General features: G+C 43.2%; 1 protein-coding gene across 5 annotated transcripts in view; it reads right to left on the reverse strand.

Moving 5' to 3' along the window:
* The window catches only part of FSD1L (fibronectin type III and SPRY domain containing 1 like), a 359,379-nt gene that overhangs the window by 259,989 nt on the left and 77,871 nt on the right, over nucleotides 1-21,519 (reverse strand). For 3 of the 5 annotated variants that reach the window (XM_086962085.1, XM_086962084.1, XM_086962082.1), the window contains exon 1: nucleotides 52-198. The exons of the other annotated variants lie outside the window; for them this stretch is intronic. In XM_086962085.1, the coding sequence (XP_086818211.1) occupies nucleotides 52-87 (36 nt within the window). In that variant the 5' untranslated portion in view covers nucleotides 88-198. Of the gene's footprint in view, nucleotides 1-51; nucleotides 199-21,519 lie in introns of those variants that run through there. 5 annotated transcript variants of the gene reach the window in all.

Genomic DNA, 21,519 nt, shown 5'->3' on the forward strand with positions numbered 1-21,519 from the left:
AGAGGTAAATTCATATGCAAATTGCATACACTATTAAGAATAATGACTCACCCAGTTGAATTTCCATCTGACACAGACGCAAGTCATACATTTCCTTCACATAGGTTTATCCTCCCATATATTTGTGGAAAGGCTATATTGTTGGACAACTCAAATTCCACTTGCCATATACTTCTGGGTTTCTTAGCTCCACATCACCTCAAATAAATGCTAACATTTGTTTCCTGGCAATGATCTTTCTAGACCTTATTAGAAAATACAGCCCCCAAAGGGAGTACAACTGCTTATTGTAAAAAGAAATAATCCCCTAACTTAACTGGTGGCGCCACAAGATGGTAAACAGCACAATGTAAGAACATGCCCCACATATTGAACTCCTGCAGTGTTGCCCATGGGGAGATCTATGAATGCACAGACTCTAATTGTGATTACAGTAATTGGTTTGGTAATTAGTAACCTTGCAATAAATATTTAATACATTGCTGCTCACAGACACGTTACTCGTCGAGCACTAATGTGTGCAACACAGCTTCGCTGGAGCAAGGAAGAGAGGTTTACTGCTGACGGGACTTTGACATGGCTGCCAAAGTTACAGCAACCTGGCTGAGCAAGAGATGGATTTACAATTTTATAGCTCTATGTCCATAAACATTCTAGTAAATTTTCTAGGGGAGAAGTCACCATTTTCAAGCCATGAACTAAATGATGTAGACAAGCTGTTTGGTGCAGGACATCAGACTGCACAAACATTAAAGCAATTTGCTGCTTTCTTCTTCCCCCCACTCCCAGAAAAATGTTGTACTTTGGATCCCCAGGGCTGTGCTGGTTTTCATAATCAACAGGACCTCTGCGCTTGAACTATCATTGAGGTTACATCTTTTGGAAGTTCTCCTCTGCCTCCCTCGCTCCTCAGCCTATAAACCCATGTAGAGTTGTCGGTCAACAGGGAAATCTGCACACCACTAAATAACAATTGCCTAAACGCCCAGGATGGGGGGGGCTACTTATAGGCCAGCATAAAAGTAGGTTATAACCATTTTGAGACAAGACATCAGACTGCCTCGTAATAATGATGCCCATATGCCACTATTTAAAAAATGCAGCTATCCTAGGAAGCCTACGCTTCAGGCGCATTGTAAGCAGCGCATTGCTTAAAGCAAATGCGGTATGGTTGGTAGAGCATTTGCAGGTTGTAGCTTGGAAGCAAACGGTTACCCTGAGATACGACAAGTGAAGTACAGCTAGAGGGGATTATAGTTTGCTTCCACTATTTACTCTGAAGGTCCATATCTTAGGTCTAGCACAAAGCAGGCAGTTACTGGTGCGTGAATATAAGAACCATATCACTGGATGAGGCAGACAAGTACCAAAAAATATAAGCCTAGACACCAAAAAAACAAGCATTGGCATAGCCAACAGGTCTCACCTTTGGGACCTATTATTTAGTTATGCAGCACAATATCCCTGGTGCAATAACAAACTGTTGCATGGCTAAACACTTATACGGTCCCAAAGGCGAGACCTATTGGCTATGCCAATGCTTGTTTTTATCCCTTTCGGCAAAGGGGGTGTCATGTGGGCGGACACTTTCTCCTAGCTCCACAGGATGACTTTGTGCTGCGCTGTCAGTATACAAACAAGCTATCCTGGCTGAGGACGGCTGATAGCCAGAAACCGGTCCTAGGATGCTTGATTCCGGTCCAGGAAAGACATGGCTTGGCAGTTCGGGCTGGACTGGTCCCATGAGGCACAGGGTCAAGGCTGATTTGCATATGGCCATCTCTGAACTGGGGTGGTGTGGTGAGCAAAAAAACGATGGATTTAGGCCCAGATCTCTGTACTGGAGTGAATGTATGACATTGTTCTGCATTCTGTCCATCAACTTGTTTTTGCAGTATACAAACAAGGCTGCCCTCATTTACAAGAGAAAGTAAAGCAAAGGTGACCACTCCCTAACATCAGGGGCGTGCCCACAAGGAGCGCCGTTTCCGCCCAGCCACAAAATAGATTTTTAAAAAACACAAGCTCGCTTAAACACAAATGTTTGAAGAAAAAAAGTCTATAGAAAAAACAACGCACAGCTATGGGTGTTATTTACATTTGCAATGTAAACTACGTCGCTCCTTTCTCAGCACCCTTCAAACAATTACGTTTCTACCACATTTGTAAATTGGAATGCGACAAAGGCGGGTGAAATTCAATGCACAGTCCTTTTCCTAGCTCGTAAATACAAAGGGATTTTTCAGGCAAATGCCTGAAAGCGCACACGGGATGTTATAATTAGATTTCACCAAGTGGTTTAAAATGGAGGTCACCAAACGTCAGCATTGAATAAAAATCGCTTTTTTAAATGCTTCACATCTGTTTGCATATGACTAGGGCAGTCCTGATAAAAAAAAAAAGTTGCAAATGGCATACAATAATCGACAGTGCGTGGGATTCCCGCGAATCACAGCAGGTTGATACATATGAAAAAGACCTATTGGAGAACACATTTTTTAAATAATGGACAGGTCAACTCCCCTCGCTCCCTTCACACCCCCGGGAAAGACAATGAACGGCCGCACCACCAAATGAAAAGACAAGCAGCATCTGCAGGCCTTACAACAAAGGAGGCGAAACCATAACAAAACCCCAGTCCCAAGCTCATTAAACTGGTGACAGTCAAGCTTTCCCCACATTTTTATTGAACTGTAAGCTTACCTCCAACACATCAAACCCGAATAAATAATGACTCTTACTTCAGCAAAACAACAGCAGGGCAGACGCCCACATCCACAAATAGGCCCTTCTTTAACAAACAAGGAACTTTGCAAACGGCCTGGTCATCCAACGTTGATCATGAATATGCACTTAACGTGCGGTGGCAAACAAGCCTCATATCAATACGTGAAAAGATGTAAATTAGTGAATAAAAGGAGTCAATGTGGGTCCACACTGGAACTATAGTCCTATCTGGGGGGTGAACCATTCGGGTAGTGACTGAATCCACTGCTTCCAACTCCCCAGTGGTAGGTGTCACCATGCGCACAAGGAAGAACCTCCACTGGGAACAGAAGTGCTTTTGGGTCTGATGGCAGCAGCGAGTGGGGGTGAGTAATTAATTGTGACACAGTGACAGGGCTGATGGCCGCCTGTTGTTGAGGCCCGTCAGTCCCTGGTGGAGTCTGGATTGGTTGCAGTACATGATTGTGTCCAATTGTAGTAAAAGGGCCTTTCTCTGGGCAGGTTGTGTTGGGATGAAACCGGCAGGCTATTGCTAGGGTGAGGAGTGAGCTATGGGTGTGGAAGCAAGCCGTACGGCAGATGGAGCAGCATATCAGCATGCTCTTCCCGGGTGCTGAACTGATGCTTACGGTGTTAATGAAGTGAGGAACCGAGTCACTGGTGTGAGGTACTTCTAATTTTTAAAGCGGGGTGAGCAAGTACATTTTTGCTTTACTGCTTGAGGTACATCAGATATTACTGGAAAGCTAATATTTAAGGATTTCACGCACGGGGTAACGTGGACAAAGAAAGAAGCAACACTAAGAGGGAACGGAAGGGCAAGAAGTAGTGAGTCGCTTAATTAAATAAGGAGAGCGTGGTGTGATTAATTCTCCATTTGTTTAATTAACAAGCTTTGGCCGTGAGGGAGAAGGGAGGGGGTAGGAGAGAGGATTCACGCGCTCGCTGTAAGGCTTAATGAGCCATTACAGCAAGCCAGATGGTATCTATGCACGTCGCGCACGCTTGTGCGCGTAATAGCAAGCTGGTGGCCGGCCTGGGTAGGTCTTTTAAACCATCTACTTAATTTCTCGCCAGAGCAGCAGCGCATGCGCTGGCTCTAGCGAGACCTAAAAAGTGGCCCATATGTATGAATTGTGATGTTTCACTTAATATTGGCTGGGCAGGATAAAAGAAGTGGTGTTAAGGATAGTAAATAGCATGGCCCGAGAGGGAGATGTCATTAGTGTAAGATAAATCTGAAATGATCACACATTAATTCTTATCTATCAGAATACAGAAATCAATATTTTGTGTAATTTTCTTACTGCTCTGGACTTCGTTTTTTGGCGGGCCTCAAGTATAAGCCATTACCATCACTATGACACCCACAACCATTTCTACTACCATCACCATCATTACTGCCACAACAGCATTTGTACATGCACAAGGTTGTATGTGCTAGAAAGTGTTACCAGTGTGACCTCAGACAATTGTCAAACTGCCTCCATGATGGATAACAAGAAAGTGACAGAATAGGAGGATGAAGTTAAAGTGTGGTAAATAATAATGTCCTTACATATGTTTTTCCTTGCCATCCATTTTTCACTTTGCACCAAGCCTCATCTGTTAGGCGATGCAAAGTTCATGCTTTAGTACACTGTACCATGAAAATTGCATTCCCTCCTTTTAGGAGGCGCACTGATGTTGTAAGGAGGTTTGTTATACGAAATGTACTTATGATTGTATTATACTTAATAAAAAGATTCGATAAAATATGTTTTGGAAATTTATAGCAAGAAGGTGCATGAATTGGATTAGGAAGAGGAATAAGACGAAAATGGGTAACGTCTGGTTCTCATATAAAAACCTATGTTTCTCAAGTAAAGCGCTTGTGTACCCTTGGGCCAAGTTTGTGATTCACAAAAATGCCCAACAAAAAAGTGCAGGCATCAACGCTGCAGTAAAGAGTGGGAGATGTGCACCAAACATAAAAGAGCAAAATATCTTTACGGAGTGGAGAGAGAGGAAACAGCAGGAAAATAAAAGTGGGAGGAGTGAATGCGTAACAGAACCAGGGAAGGTCTAAAAAGATACAGTGAAGAGAATCGGCAAAGGGAGGGAGCTACAATTAGGGTATGTTAAAGAATCTGGAAAGATTACGGAAGCAAGAGGGGTATGGAGGAAGTAGAGATAGCAGAATAGAGAGGAGGTAGTGAAGGGGGTGCCACAAACTATTTAAATTGGATTAAGTGAAACATGTTTAGTGCCACTGGAATTAAACATCAGGTGTGGACCAAATTAAGCAGCAGGGTTTACTAAATAATCGCAAGGAAAGGCAAATTATGCTGTCTAATTTTGCACATTTTGTGCTAGTATTACTTCATTGGTTTGACATTTTTAGATTTCATCTGCACTGCGCTTATGAAATTTAATATATCTTAAAAAGGGCTCTTCTCAGTTCACGTTTACCAATTCCTGTGTTCATTCACTTTTGTGTGGAACTTTTTTTTGTTAACTTTCCCTGGCTGCACGCATTTAAGATACTTCTACTGAAGCAGTTCACGCTGTATAAGCCCCCTTCACTATCAAGATAGGATCACTCACCGCGGAAAAGGAAGACAGCTTCTAAGGATTGGAAGGATTGCTTTTTATTATTTAGTTGTGTAAAGCAGATGTTTTAGCCTTGTAACTTTTGCGGCATTTTCCTATTGATGCCTCAGTACTTTTCTTTGCACTTTGTCATATTATTGGATTGATTTTTTCCACTTAATCTAATTGATATTATGATCATATTCTAAATGTAATAAACATTGCATGTTATAAATAAAGTTAACATACAAGAGCTATGCTACATTTTACTACTAAACAGGCAGCCACAAGTACAGTTACCTTGCGGACAACTGGGTCATGATTTTAATGGTGCAGCAGGTGCGGTAGCACCGGGCCCAAATATTGTAAGAACTACTCTAAACACATAATATTGATACATTGGACTATTAAACAGGCAGTCACAATTGCAGTTACCTTGCAGTTAAAAGGGACCGGATTTTGAATGGTGCAGCAGGTGCAGTGACACCGAGACCAAAAGCTCTAGGGACCCCACTAAACACAATATTGCTATATTTTACTAATAAACAGGCAGTCCCAAATACAGTTATCTTACAGGCACTAGGGTCATGATTTGAATGGTGCTGCTAGTGCAAGGCCACCGGGCTAAAACGTTGTCAGAACTCTAAAAACATAATCTTGCAATTACATCATTAATTTTATTTCCTCTCATTTTTCAAATTTTGCTACTATTTACCCGCAATATAGCACGAGTAAACGCACAATATATTGTTTTTTTGTACATAAACAAGTCATAACACTTTAACAGACTTTCTGTAACGTACATTGTACAACTACTCAGCAAGCTACAACTTACAACAAAAACAGCTTATTATTATTCACATAGGTAAAATGCTTGTTACACTTAGTAATACTGTCTGGGAAAAGGTTTCAGCTTATCAGTACCCATTTAACACCCAAATACAGCAGGATACAATTGAAAGAGGACCAGCCAACCTTTGTAATGGTCTTTCCACTACATAGAGACACATGTCGGCACATCTTTAGTAAAATTTCATGCGTTTGAGTGAGACATTTTTTTTCTTAAAATCTGCAGGTTATCCAGCAAATGATGGATTATGTGGCAAATAAATAATTATGTGAAATACACAGCAGACGCAGTCAGATATTCCAAGTGCCCCTGTACATGCTAATAAGCTTCTCGACTTATCAGCAAGCAGCACAGAGCAGCATAAACATGCCAATCAAGAACGTCTTTTACCTGCATGGAGGCATGTGCATCGAGGTTACTACGCTTCAGTCAAATCAAAAAAAGTTTGCACCCACCCAATGATACAAGATGAAAGGACAAGCCTGGGGTTGAGCTCCATGAATGTGCCCCTGCATCAGGGAGTGTGAAGGAAGTGGTGGCATTAGCAGCGAGATAAGCCCTGTGTAGGGGATAGCACGTATTGAGCTAATAGAAACTGAATAAAGGTCCGAGTTTGACCCCTCTATAGCAGAAGTGTGGGACAAGTTGTAGTGCAGCCATGCTAATCAGCAGCAAGCCACTCTGACATCTTTCAGACAATGCCAAAAAAGGCTTGCATCCATTTGCAAGCTTGTCTGCACCACAGACAACTCTGAAATCACCTCTCATGTAGCCAGTAAATATTTACATATCTTTACAGAGAAACTCAACGGCCATGTGAAAAATAAAATGTTCACTTCGAAAACCACATATGTCTAACTATGACCTCGATTAACATCTAGCTCATCATATTTGCAGCAGTTCTTCCAAGGGCCATCCTCATATATTGTGGACCATGTTTTGTCAGGCATCCATGAGCATTTTCATGTATTTAAGGTTAATGCACAACAACTTCATATGAAAATATTGGCCATAAACGTGACTCAAATATTCTGTTGCCGGAATAGGAGCCATCACTTTGAATAAAGGTCTCATAAGGAAATCCTTTAAATGGTATTACTTCTGACACACCCTCCCTTGAGGGTATGCGGTCACCCTCCTCTACATTACTAAAGCAATGTAATAGACAGGCTCCACTGAGTCCTTCAGTTAAACAAAGACTGCCCTACCACAAAATCCCAGCGACAAGCAATATTTATTCCGAGCTGAACACGCAGAAAAGTACAGAACACTGATTGACAACGCTGATGTAATGATCTGCCTAACACAGTGCTATCATGCACGGTGCTATCCTTGGGTTTATATGTCTCGAAGCCAGTGAAAGAAGTGGGCGGGAACGGCAGGGCACGGCGTGCCCCTATTTCTCTCATTTAACAGATTCCGTCCCCCTACTTCTTTAGTTTAAACGTTCATGGCCGTTCGGGGAGGCAGGACAGGCAGAGAAGGAAAAGGAATCTTCCTTCCCAGAGAAGACAAGGACAGTGTCCACGTCACCTGCTCTGCTTCTGGCAGCTCCCCCCCCCCCCATCCCCCCAGCAGCTGCCCTCCACACACTTTCTTACTCTGCCTCAGGCGCGCAACACCCATTGGCCTCAAAGGTGTGTGTCAGCCCGGGATGAGACACTTCCCGGGCCCGCTCACAGCCGCACCCGAGCACTTCACAGGTCTTTAAAAGACATTGTGCATGTTAATGGGGCTTTGATGTTGTTTCATCCCTTCTAAGAGCCCCTGCAGCTCGACTCTGCCGATTGCCTAAAGATTCAGCCCCCCCCCCCCGAAATTGTTTCTTAACTGCCCCCCCCCCCCGAAATTTGACTCTAGTTGCGCCTCTGCTCTGCCTCCCTCTCTTTCTATCTTGCTCCTCCTCACTTATTGACTTCAAACAACAGTTATTACTCCCTCTTTCATCTTCTTTCCTTTATTTGTTTCCCCGTGAAATGGATCCCAAAAAAAATAAATCACTCTGGAAATGTCGTCTTTTTGGGCCATTTCTTCTATTCCAAAGTGCAACCTTGGGAAGGAGAGAAAATAAAGGTTAAATATGTGGAAAATAACGAAATAACCTATACAATAATAAAAAAACAATATAGTGGGCTAGAAATCTCTTGGTCAGTGTACTGATCCTTAAGAGCAATCTGTTACTGATTATGAACAACAAAGGAAAACTCTACTGATCTGTAAGTAACACCTTGTTATGGGGATGAGGGAGGAGGTGTGTACATTGAGAGGACATGATGTGCAGAACACAGTCTGCACATATAAACATACCTTCAGACTGCTCCGTCTTGCTGCAGGCCTCAAAGGGTTAGAATACCCTGCTAAGAAGCAGGCTAAATTTTGAGGCACACGCATGCTGGACTGTGCAGAGCAGCTGTTGTGCCTTTTAGTCCAGCACTGCCCCCACCGCTGTTTGCCCTTCCAGTCGAAGAGGGGCTATTGTCTTCTGGGGGGTGTAAGATGCTGCCAGAGTAGGGTTACCACATCTTAGGACCCCACAACTGGGAAATTTCGCAAAAATAGAGGAAGGCCCACAATTCTACAATAGCGAAGTGGCATAGAATGACGGCCTTCAGCAGCACAGAAGACGCACTGAGAAGACATATAACGTAATTTTTAAAACCAGCATCATGCCTGTTCATTAAATTACTTACTTATAAAAGATGCTAACTAAGCCTGCTCTGGAACCCCTAAAAGAGTGATTCTCACTGTTTACAGTTGACCCACTCTAAAAACCTGGACATGAGCCAAATTTGCTGAAATCTACGGGGACAGCTGTTGAAAAACCAAGACTGTCCCAGCAAATCCCGGACACCTGATCAGCCTATGCCTGGGCCACAGAGCCTTCAGTCCATAGCGCAGTCCTGCTATAGTTGGAACTCACACATACACTCTGTTGTTCCTAGCGGCATAGATAGTGACATCAGGGAAGGCTTGCATGACCATCAGGAATGTCCGCGTCCCTGCCTGCTCTCACATTATGCACTCTATCTAGGGGATTCATTAGATTGCCACACAGGAGACAATGGTGAGAAATGGGCCTGTCAGGTCCTTTTCAGAATTGTAATTGTAGATGCATTTATATAGTGCTTCCTACTCCCCAGTCGTGGAGGGGATTCGGCAGCATTACGCCTCCTTGCATCATCTTATACCTCTTTTACTGTTCCGATCCCCCAAAACAAGCCTTTCTAAACTTTTCCCTCTGACTCTTCCCACTACACCTCCCTTTTACTCATTCCAAGCTCCAGAACAAAAAAAGATTTCTAAATCCTTTCCTCTTCCATTCCTCCACTATCCTTTTAAATCCAAATAACAGACTAACATATTCACCACTCAAATTATTTTCATTTCTCACTATACTAATTCACCACTAATCCTGTATTGGTTCTGGAGTAGCATGCTACTCGCCGAAAAAGTGCTTCAACACCCCATCAGGGGTAGCAAGCGCTATATAAATGCAAACCTTTCTCCCTTTTCTATCCTTACACTATCCTTCTTAATCCAAAAAACTGACTAATATATCCACTACTCAAATTACTTTCATGTTTCACTATACTAATTCACCACTAATCCTTTATAGGTTCCGGAGTAGCTTGCTACTCACCTAAAAAGTGCTTTGACACCTCGTCAGGGGTAGTACATGCTATATAAATGCAATTACAATACAATAAAAATTAGAGTGGAGTCAAAATGGCCAGATAGATTTTATTCACCCAAACACATTAGCAGCACTTTACGGAGTTTGAAAGTGAAGCGCTGCTTTTGTTTTCTCGTCTTTCTTTGAACAACATTGTTTTCCATGGGTGGAGAAGTGCACCATTCCTAGAGGTACTGACTCGCGTGGGGCGTCATGTTCGCAAGTATATTATTTTTCTAAAATCACATGCTGCCTCCCTCCAGCAATTTTCTGCAACAATAAAAATTTACTCATAACTCCGGTGATTAATGTTCTTCCTAGAGAGGGATGGAGTTTTGTTAAGTGGAAGATAAGATCCATGGACAGCCACCTTAGCCTCACAAAACTACCCAAGAATTGACTCTTCCTCACATAAATTGTAAATTGTAAATTGTTGTGTCTTTTAAAGCGCACTGCTACCCGGAGGCCTCGTAGCGCTATAGACCGCTGGGGAACCCGTCCTGGCTTTCCCTGTGAGATAGTCCCTCCTGGGGGTCTCCAAGGTGAAACCAGGCATCCCCGGCGTTTGTGTGGGGCCGTTGTGGAGATGAGGCAAGCTAATGCCCAGAGTTGCCGAGTGTGCTCCCTGGTCGGAGTAGGCACCGATGCGAGAATTATCAGTCCGCTGATCCTGGTCCAAGACCCTGCCGCGTCGGGAATCGAACCCTGGTCCCGGGCCGTTCTCTGCACTCGGGTCTGCCGCCTCTAACCAGTGAGCCACACCTCTCCACCATAACCACCACATAACCACCATAAGCAAACAGAAATATACAGCATATCCCTCTGTACAAAAGCATTTATTTGTACTATAGATATATACCTATATATGCATATTGCTTTGTATACACGTGTAGAATAATTGTTTGTCATTCATGTTTGAACTGCTCTTGTGGAAAAAGGGAGATGTGCTGATGACAGAAACTCCATAATTCATAGACAAATGGGTTGTGATTCCACTTTTAAGCGTATTTGGGACATTCTGTGATTGGAAACGAATCCCAATTTGTGAATGTATTTTAATGTCAATAACTCATTAAACCTTAAATACATGTGTATCCATTGGTTGAATTAAATAACATAATAAGTTGCAACTAGGCAGTGAAATACCAAACAAACACAAAAAGTTAGAATGATTTGCTCTTTCTGGCCACACCTCTGACTCCGCCCACTGACCCAAGTCTCCGGTTATTCCAGCCCCCTGATTTCCGCCCACAGTTCCCCTACTTTATTTCCCTTACTTCGACCACTGCTCGAAGCACGTGTGTATCGTGCGACTCCCTATCTTGTGTTGGGGCAGAAGGGTGTGGATGAGTGATGCGGCCTATTTTGGTTTTGTGCTTCAGATCCGGCATGGTTCTCTAATCGTGGTACACGTCATCGTGATTGGGAGCAAAATAAAAGGTCTGGGAATGTAAGTGTGTCCTATTTGGGAATTGTTCCACTCTCAGGCACATTTGGTTGCTTATATTCATCTTGATGGACAATTATGCGGCAGCGCATATATACTTTACCTTCCGAGTGCAAGAAAGAGTTGGCATGTGATTGTGCCTGCATTTGCTATGGGAGATGTGTTTCCAGTTTGAATTCTGGTATGTTCCGGAATCCTACTCCACTAATACCTTCCTTTCAATGCAAAATACTTCTGGGCTTCCTCTGCGGTGAAGAGCCTGGTCCTTGCTGCCTTCTTGAGTCCATGTGCTGTTGGATGTTTCTAGTCAATGACAGAAGGGAGCTACGTATTTTTACTGCCTTTACGGACAAGTAGGCTGCCAGTCAGCTGAGGTGCCAGGTACAGCAGAGAGTACTTTTCTGAGAATATCTTTACGGTTTTACTTGAACCTTTCTGGTAGGATCTTTAAGGCAGAGCACCGGGAAAAGGGAAGTCAGAGAAGTGCTTGGAGGGCTGGTGTGACAGTGACAAATTAAAAGACCTGGTATTTAATACTCGCCTACTTTGAAATTTAGACAGTTCAAATCTTGGATAACAAATAAAAAAACGAATTCTTATATTAAAATATCTTTGTGTAAAGGTGTTTACATATGATCTGTTTCTCTGCCCGTCCACACTATTCCCATGGAACTCTTCTTTGCGCCAGTTCTCCTTGGCATATTAGGTTCACGGTTTCAAAATGTCCAGAGGTGAAAATTATTAAGAGATTTGGGGATGATGCTGAACATATATTTTTAGGGAATGAATAATTGGCATGCTGGCTCCCTGAAAGGAACATTGTCAACCACTTGCCACATATATTTAGACGAAAAAGCATGTTCCCAAATTCCTCAACTATTTCCAGGTTAGCTGCTTGCATCTTCATCCCCACTGTTTTAAGATCTCGCCTGCAACCCCACTGTTTTAAGATCTCGCCTGCAACAGCGCAGGCATAGCATGTGCTCTTGCTTGCAAGAGATATTGTATACAACAACGGCTTGCAACCTGCATTGCTTAGCATTCGTTGGTTTCACTAAATGTACTTTTGCGAAGAGATGGACATGGGCACAAATCTTTATGTGAAAGGATTATATATCAAATATCATTTTTTTCTTTTTTGCGCCTAGGGAGATTAACTGATTTTCTCAGATTCATAGTTGTGTTGAGCCGAGACAAACATTGGCAATGCCAATAATTCTCACCTTTGAGACTATTGGCTCTGCCATTGCCTTTTGTTTATACAGTACAGCATGGGCACAGCAACTTTAGCAATGATTTGTAGCCATTCTAAATGGCAGTGTGACTGCTGTGCAGCATGGCTAAACATAATAAAACAAGGACTATGATGCACCCAGAGCGAATGTACGTTTTATTAAAATAAAAACAGGTTTAAAGTGCATTAGCCCTGGCTGCATCATAGCGTTTTTTACAATTCGTTTTATCTATACAGCAAAGCATCTGTGTGGCTACAAAATACTGTCAAAGTCAATAACATTGAAAGGCAAGACCTATTGGCTATGTCAGTGCTCGTTTCTAAAGCCCTCTCCCACAACTTGAAAATTCAGGGCGCAAGAAGATGCACAGAAATGCAAGGATAGTTCGGTAGCTAAAACCTAAAGTCATCTAAACAGATGTTATAGGGCCAAAATGTATGAAACTTCAAATTAAAATTGATAAAAGAAAAAAGTGCCTGAAAACTTATCAGTATAAAACAAGAAACACAGGAAATAAAACCATGAAGCTAAAACAAGCAAAAACAAAAATGATGCTTCATGCACATATAAAACGAATAGAAAAAGCTGAAAAGAGTAAACAATACAAATAAAATCCTTAGAAAAATAATAAAGGCAATGAATTTACTTTCGTGGGTTTATCTATTTCGTTCGGAGGAAAATGTAGATTAGATTGACCTACGTAATTTGATGGAAACCGTGTATGCACAGTGAGGAGCCGCACAATATGGCCAACGTGTTACATAATTTACCATTGGTAGTAAGCAACATACTATTCATTCTGACACGAAAAACATGATACCCTAGTTTGTGCTACAGATCATGTCCAGTAGCACTAAGGCTGTGCACATCACTCCCTGTTACACAGAATGAGGGCAGGTTGCAGAAAACATATCACCGTTTTTACACTGTCATTCACTCCCACACGGTTAAAAAAAACTGCCATACTCTGATCAGATTCAAAACAGAGCCTCAAGGAACTAGCATTCCCAAAATCAAGAAAACAGATAAGTCGAGTAAAAAAGTATATTTCTGACCTTGTAGCACAACCCCTGAGCCTCCCCACCCCCGGATCCCGTGACTTCTGAATTTAAGGGACTTGAACCCATCCTGTGTACACCCACATCACTCTCTCATATAATCCCCTCTCCCCACCTGACCGGCTGATATACACATACAAACTAATGTTTTGCCTGAGCAACAGATGTCCCACAATGCCTACGTAATTGCACCGAGAATAACTGCATTAAAGCATTTGCAAAGCCTGTTAAAAGGAGTGATTAGCCGCTTGTGCTACTGTACAGAAGACATGCCATAGCAGTTCTGGCTTATGCTCCGATACACTAATGCCTACGTCCACACCTTTAACATCCTTTAAAATTTCAAGAGCAAGCCCACCAAAACTAATTCTATGTAAGGGCCGGAGCCTCAGATTATGCATTTTGCTTTCCTTTATTTTAGCTCAGCAGCCAGCACATAACTAAAACTAATAACAAAAGACTACATATTCCCATGAGTCTTTTCAACTTGAACAACAAAAATCCACCAATAATATTATTCTGCCATATAGTCATCATCAAGGACAGGAACTTCCTCTTTGTTCGATGCTCAACAACCAGATAAAAGCCTTTCTTTGCGGATTGTCTATATACTCATGATGGTTACTGAATTACAGCATTTACCTCACATATTGCCTCTTAGCACTTTACTGGCATATATGGCTGTATTTCGATGCCTCGCGTGTGACGCTATTGACCAGAAGCCTTTCATTGGCAAGGGACTGACTCTTTCATGGGAGACCTCCTCACTCTGGGCCCCTCAACCTAGCCACTCCACTGTGGAAGAAGCAGCTGCCTGTGGTCCGGTGTGAAATTCGTTTGTTGCAGCAAGAATAAGGCAATCCCTTCCCGGGCGCGGAGGAGTGAATCACTGCGTCTCACTAACCGCAACGCGGTGATGGTGAGGCGCCACCAGAGGGAATTTACTTCTTGGGATCCCAAGCAGCCTGTGCTTCTCATTAGCCCAAAAGCAGGAAGGAGCACTTGGATTCTTCCAACAAGCATGCAACGGCCAACCTTCTCCATCAGCAATTAATTCCAGGTGAGGTTTTGAGACCCCGGAGTTCCTTTTCATTTCAAGTGACCATATTTTTAAGTAGAGGGTGATTGATAACATAAAATCATTGATAATACCAATGGCCCCAGGTAGAACTCATCAGCCAGCATAACCTGCACCCCTATAACTGCGATGTCAGACTACAATGAACAGACTGTGGAGCTGGTGAAGGGGGAACAGGTGTTTCTGCCTATTAATGGGAAGCTTCTAGATGCCATTGATGCATACTTAGAACAAGCAATATCATCAGCCTTAGAATCCCTTAGTATGCAGATCATCATGTTGACTGCCAGGAGCAGCATCGAGGCCCATGGAAGGGAGAAGCGGGAGACCACACCCCGCAGGAGTTCAAGGGGCGCCCACTTGGGTTCACGTGGTATTAAAGACATACCTAAGACAAGATCTAGTTCTCCCCCCTCAGATGGGTTTGAAAGGCTGTGTAAAGCCTTCTTAAACCAAAGAGAAGACACCGGCGATACTAGGGAATACAAACAGTCGAGGAATACCCCCAATGAGGATACATGCTCTCCCTTGAGAGATGATGCAGATGCAGTGGACAGTGGAGGCCAGACGGCGCCCCCAAATTTCCCAGAATGGATGATCAAGAGTGATTGCTCCCCCATCCGGACTAGGCCCCAGCTGCAAAGGTTGCTCAATAATTGAGCAGCTGCATAAGAAAGGATATGGACAAGGTGGTTCAGGGAAAACTATAGGCAGAATGCCCACAACCCTTTCTAGCTTGTATCCCCAAAATCGATCCTAAAAAGGCCACCGTTGTGACAAAATTTATCAAGGATCCAAAGAAAGGCATTGATCGCTCCTGAAAGTCTTGTCAGAACAAAATATTAGATGTGCTGCGCCACTTACAAAGATCTTAGATAAGGCCGAAGGAGTCTGATGCTTGCAACCTCAGACTCCGATATCCTTTTAAGATGGCCCTAAGGAGCATTATACTTCTTTGGTAACGCAAAATGCACTTTATCGCTGGAGCACAGAAGGTCCATGCCATATATAAGGACGTGGCAGAAACTCTGTTACTGATCCACTTGCTTTTTTTGCTTTATTCTAGCACCCTTACTTTTTTTTTAGGTATTTAATTTACTGTTTCAAAATGTTAGTGTGCCACCTTCGAACAATGAATTAAACTTAAGGTAAGTTGCAAAAGGTACAGTAGCGTATTATGACACAAACACCGGCAGACATCTTGGAATGCATTTTCTTTGACCATCTTGTAATGATGGTTTTTACTGTAGCATATGCAGGTGTCAGAACATCACAATGAACTTGCAGGCCACAGCAGCTGTCTTGAAATGGTGGTCTCGCTCAGTCACCTGTAGGAGCAAATATATTGTGATGTCAAGCTGCATGCATACACCACAGCATCGAAGAACAGCCTTTTCTACAAAAAAAAGGCATTTCAAGATGGCCACGCTGCCGTGGAAATGTATTTTACCATCAAGACGCATATGCATGCATCAGTGGTCAATGTAAAAGCAAATAAGCATTGGCAAAGACACCAACATCATGCATATTTCAAATACAAAATAGATTAGCTTTGCCAATGATTGCTTTTATTTGAGTTGGGAGTTAAATTAGGTCACCAAGAAGAACCGTATAAAAGCTTGTCCTATTTCTCCCAACTTGAAGAACCAAATGCAATAGCATGGGTCTAATACGTTACGATGGTAAAAGTGCCAACACCAACCATAAAATTCAACATAAACATCTTTTGGGGAATTTGCCAACAAAATGTAGATATTACCTTCTTTCTCTCGTGTAACACGTTTCACAGTATTTTCTACTTGTACTTTTATTTAAACTTCACTAAGTCAACAAAGTTGGCAAAGATCTATAAACAAGCACTGGTAAGATCAAGAAGTCTAGCAGGTGGCATTGATTTGCCACGAAACATGGCAAATGCATTTAGTTGAGCTCCAGCACAAGCCTAGGCCTATCCGGCTATTGTAAAGCAGCAAGCAATGGAGGGCCGCCTTGGAGCTTGGCAGAGCAGACACTGAACCTAGGTGCTCCAGTCAACACTTGCATTAGCCGGATGAGTAAAGCGGTCCTATCAGTAGGGCACTCCTGGCCTACAGTGGAGACTACAATGATGGACCAGTAAACATGCCATGGGACTGGAGAGCCTGTGCTGCTTCATGAGGCTTTCAAAGCAGCATACAGGAGACGGAGCAGGTGTGCAGAGAGACAAGGCCCCTGCAGAGTGAGCTGAAGGTCAAGAGTATCTGGTGGCCTGGACAGCATTAAGCCATACTGGGGGGGGAAACGAGCGGATGCCAGCAGACCAACCCAACATGAGGAGTACAGCCTGGTCACAACTACCCCATATTGGGAGACTCAGTTTGAAGCAAGGCATCAAAGGGAGCATGCAGTGGGGGAGAGCTAGGCATTAGATCAGCCCAGCAGTACTTGAACACCTAAAATACCGATGAGTTCCATGGGGTGTATGGAGTGGGAGGAGGGGTACTGCTCATTTTTCTAACCTCACAGCGCCAAAAGGAGGCTCTGGTCATGGTAGCAGTCTGTCACCTTGCATTTGACACCTCTGAATGGCCTGAAGGTTTCCCAGACTACTGGAGATAATCTTTGCCGCCCTCCAACCCACCTCACACAACGTGACTACTAGTAGGCCAGGTGGAGTAGCCTGGACAGTTTTCACCTTCCATGAGACTCGCGGTAGCGTGTACCTGGGAGACTTCCGCTGTTGCATGCACTGCTGCCCAATTGGTTCATGATTGAGAGGGCAATGGAGTGCTGGCTAAGTCTACCCCACCTGGCACCATGCCCAGACGAATAGTGGCCAAGATTCTCAGCTACAGATACGGAGACAATATCATTTAGAATTCACTTTAGGAGAGGTACTTGATAGTCGGATCTGGGAAGGTCATGATCTTCCTAGACTGCACATTAGCGGTCCAGCACCCAGAGCTAACTTCACTGGTGGTGAAACACAAACTGTGAGAGATTAGCCTTTGATATGCGCTCCTCTTCCTTGTTAGGCTTAAGCTCATGTCCAAACAGAAGGCACTTTTCTTTACCACTCTAGAGGAAGTATGGGATTGGATTGAAAACTATGAGGCAACAAACCCTACGGAGAGGGATGATATTTCACAGTGGTCGTGAACCCAAACTGAAGTACAGAGATTGAGCAAAGGCTGTAGGAGGCTTTGCCGTCCAGAGCCTACCTTAACCTAGCAGGCACTCCAACAGCAGAGGGAGTACGTAGAAGTCGTTGGGTCCTTCAGATGATCACCGTCTTCAGACAACATGGGTAGATTGGGGCCACATACACCGGAATCAGAGTCTGATACCAGCAACACCTCAACGAATATACTGATCATTAAGCCACAAACATTAGATTAATTTATTTAAGCACCTCATCCTCCACAGCAGATCGCAGTCAGCGAGCGAGTAGACTAGTCGTCATCAGGATTATTAATGGACATGCATTATCCTTTCATTATACCTACCGATTTGCCAACAGGCGGCTCTACGTACAGCATGGCCCCTGTAGCAAACTTCAAACGGCCTTGGGTCTCGCCCGGGCAGAGTAAAGAGCAGCTTGGCATCACTGGACCCTTTTCACAGCCATCTGACCACACTGGCAGCCCTATACTCACCTTGGTCTCAGCAGAAGACCAGTTATTATCTCACTGTATGCCAATGACCTGCTTCTCTAACTTAGAAACGCTGAGGCCAATATGGTTGACGTCACCCGAGAGCTGGGCAAGTTTGGCAACATATCGGGACTGCGGATGAATTGTAACAAATCCAGTATTTTTGCACTGCGCCCGTGGGCCCCAGTTGCCTGGGACTGTACCACAGCTATCCTTCTGCAATAGGAAAAAAATATCTTTAGATACTTGGGGGTATGGATATATTATTCCCAACTGGATATCATCAGGTAGAACCTTGGGTGGGCGGTAGTAGCCCTCCAATCGCAGGTCACCATTTGGCGTTCTCTTCCATTATCAACATTGGGCAGGATAGCAGTGGCCAAAATGGTCATGTTACTTAGACTGCTCCATTATTACACAACACTACCGTATATACTTCCTCAAAAACATTTTAGAGAACTAGACAGTCAAATCATGTATCTAATTGGGAACAGAAGCTGCCCAAGGGAGGCCCTAGCCACACTGAAACGGCATGCGAATTGAGGGGTGATTGATTTAAGCTCTACTAACTCTCGGCCCAGACCCAATGGCTCTCTTGGTGGTTAGCCGGCTTAAACCTATAGGAGGTTGGCGGGGATACAGACAGGACTACGGTCACTTCCTGTGTGACTGGGTGGGTCCTACACCACTCAAGACCACTCAATGCACAACTTAGGCTATTAGGAGTGGCATAGCAGTGCCACTGGTGGATCCTAGTTCAGAAAACCACCTGCTCGCTTTGCTATCCACACTCATACCTACCCTGAGCAGGCTGACAACAGTGAGGGTCCCAGACGGGCTTGAAGGCAGTTGGAAACCTCTTTCAAAACGGGGTGTTCTCGACCTTTGCCTCCCTATGGAACAGCTCTGAGCTTCCGCCCCGGGGAGTTTCCGACCCTATGGATGCTCCGGGCCCAGATGAATAAGCTCTGGCACACCATTAGCACCACTAAACCACAAATGCACACATATATGCAAACATTGTTTAGCATAGGCCCTGGGCGCGGATTAGACGCTTCTACATATCATTTACGTCACTTCATGACTCCCACCTGACTAAACTATGTTGGGAAAGAGACCTAAGAAACCCAGTGGATGATAAACATGGGACAAAATACTGGAAAAACCTTGGTAGGTATCCCAGAATACCAGATTAAAACAAATTCTGTACTTTTAACTCCACAGAGCAAATGTATCCCCTCACATTTGAAATAAATTATACCCCAGCACCACCGACACTTGTCCTCTCTGCCGAGCGTCCGCCACAGACTTTTTCCACATGATGTGAAATTGCCCCAAAATAGCACGGTTTTGTCAGGGGTCCTAGACAATTACGAGGCAGGTCACAGGGAGAGATGAATATACCAGCCCAGAATACTGCCTCGTGGGCCTAGCACCATGACCAGAGCGGGTGAAGCAGCCATTAAGCGCATGGACCTCTTGCTGATCTTCGCGAAATGTGTCATCCCGGTGCAGTGGAAATTCTCCACAGGCTCCCTCACGATATACTGATTAACAGTTGTTAGCTGAATTCTTGGCCTGCAAAAGTACGGCCTTGCATAGGGAAGAGGTACAAGGCCTCTGCAAGTTCCCTGTTGATAATGGCTTGGGTGGGGTAGAATAGCCTGCTGTCTCTCTGAGCACATATTTATGCATTTAGTACAAGCAATTGATAATAACTATACCGGTAAGGCCCTACTTAGAGACTAGCAAGGATTATCAGAGTGCAAATATTTAACCTTAAGAGCTTGTCAGCTGGGGTAACCAATACCAAAACCTTTGTCTGATTAGGGAATCTGTGATATTCAATGTAACAAAATACATGTGTACAGACAGCCCTACTGCTTTTGAATGTAAAGCTTCATAATAAACAGTTTATATCTTTACCATCTGACATAACTTTTCCAAAAGTCCCAATGAGGCCTATAGCTTTTATAGCTAGCTTTTCACCATAGTGAACTCGGGCTGCTATGTTTAGCATAACGTTCCCACAATGCAACCATCAGATATGCAATTAGAAAATTACAAAAATGCCCAAAGCTACAGTAGGCAAAACAATACACATTCCCTCCTAGAATGGCTTAGCATTGCTTATCAATATGCAAGTCTTCTAACGCCACGGTTTATCAGAAATAACAATCACCAAACTCCTTGCCTAATACATTGATCTGTCGATTCTATTTAACTAAATACCAGTCTCTGGTCTTTAGCACAGTGTAATGTAACAAGAATCCACATTTAAAACACCTATTGGCTTGAACATAGATTTTTCACAATACATAAGTCTGGGTGCCGAATTTGTCATACGTTTTCAGAATAAGCAGATCAAACCTATGGCACTGAAATCATTTTTACCAATTAACCATGGAAGCCAATAACCTCTATCACTGGCTTGTCACCATAATCAACTTGGGCCGATTGTACTGCACATTTAATGGTAATTTCAGCCATAAATTACAAAGAAGTACAAAAATACAGTTGATGAAACAATAGATTACACGTTTCACAAAAATCAAACAAAAATAATCACATTGCCATTGCATACATTTAACACCCAAAGGGTGTGGGGGGGGGGACCAACACCAAAGCACTGTTTACTATGGTGATGTGTGTTATTCCATGTGATAAAATATCCCTCTACAGACATTTAACACCGTCATAACATGCCACCATTAATGTCTATTGGCATTAATGTATGCTTGTCACAATTATGTCAGGTCAAAGTCATTTTTTGTACATTTTCATAACAAAGAGATCAGCCTTACGGCATCTGAAATAACTTTTCCCAAGGAATGAATCTTACAGCCTTTATCATTAGATTGTCACTATAATCAGTTCAGGTCAACTGTATGGTGTATAATCCATAAATCATTGTATAAACCGTTTGGTATACAGTCATAAAATTACAAATGTTTAAAAAACTGACACTTTGCAAAAAAACATACAGCCCCTCCAAAGAGAAGCTAACAAGGATGAGCAACCCCTCTCAATTCAGAATTGTCAGAGGGGATAACCAACACCAAGACCCTTGTCTACCACAGTAGCCTTTGATATTCCATGTAACAAAATACCCTTAAACAGGCTTCAACACAGAGTATATAGCAATGTACCCTAACATGCCTATTGGCTTTAAAATGTGCCTCTCATAATAAACACAACAGGCCAACAGTCTTCTAATAGGTTTTCATAATAAATGGATCAGGTTATAT

The sequence above is a fragment of the Lissotriton vulgaris genome, chromosome 3_1 (assembly GCF_964263255.1).
Source record: "Lissotriton vulgaris chromosome 3_1, aLisVul1.2, whole genome shotgun sequence".
Taxonomy (NCBI): Eukaryota; Metazoa; Chordata; class Amphibia; order Caudata; family Salamandridae; genus Lissotriton; species Lissotriton vulgaris.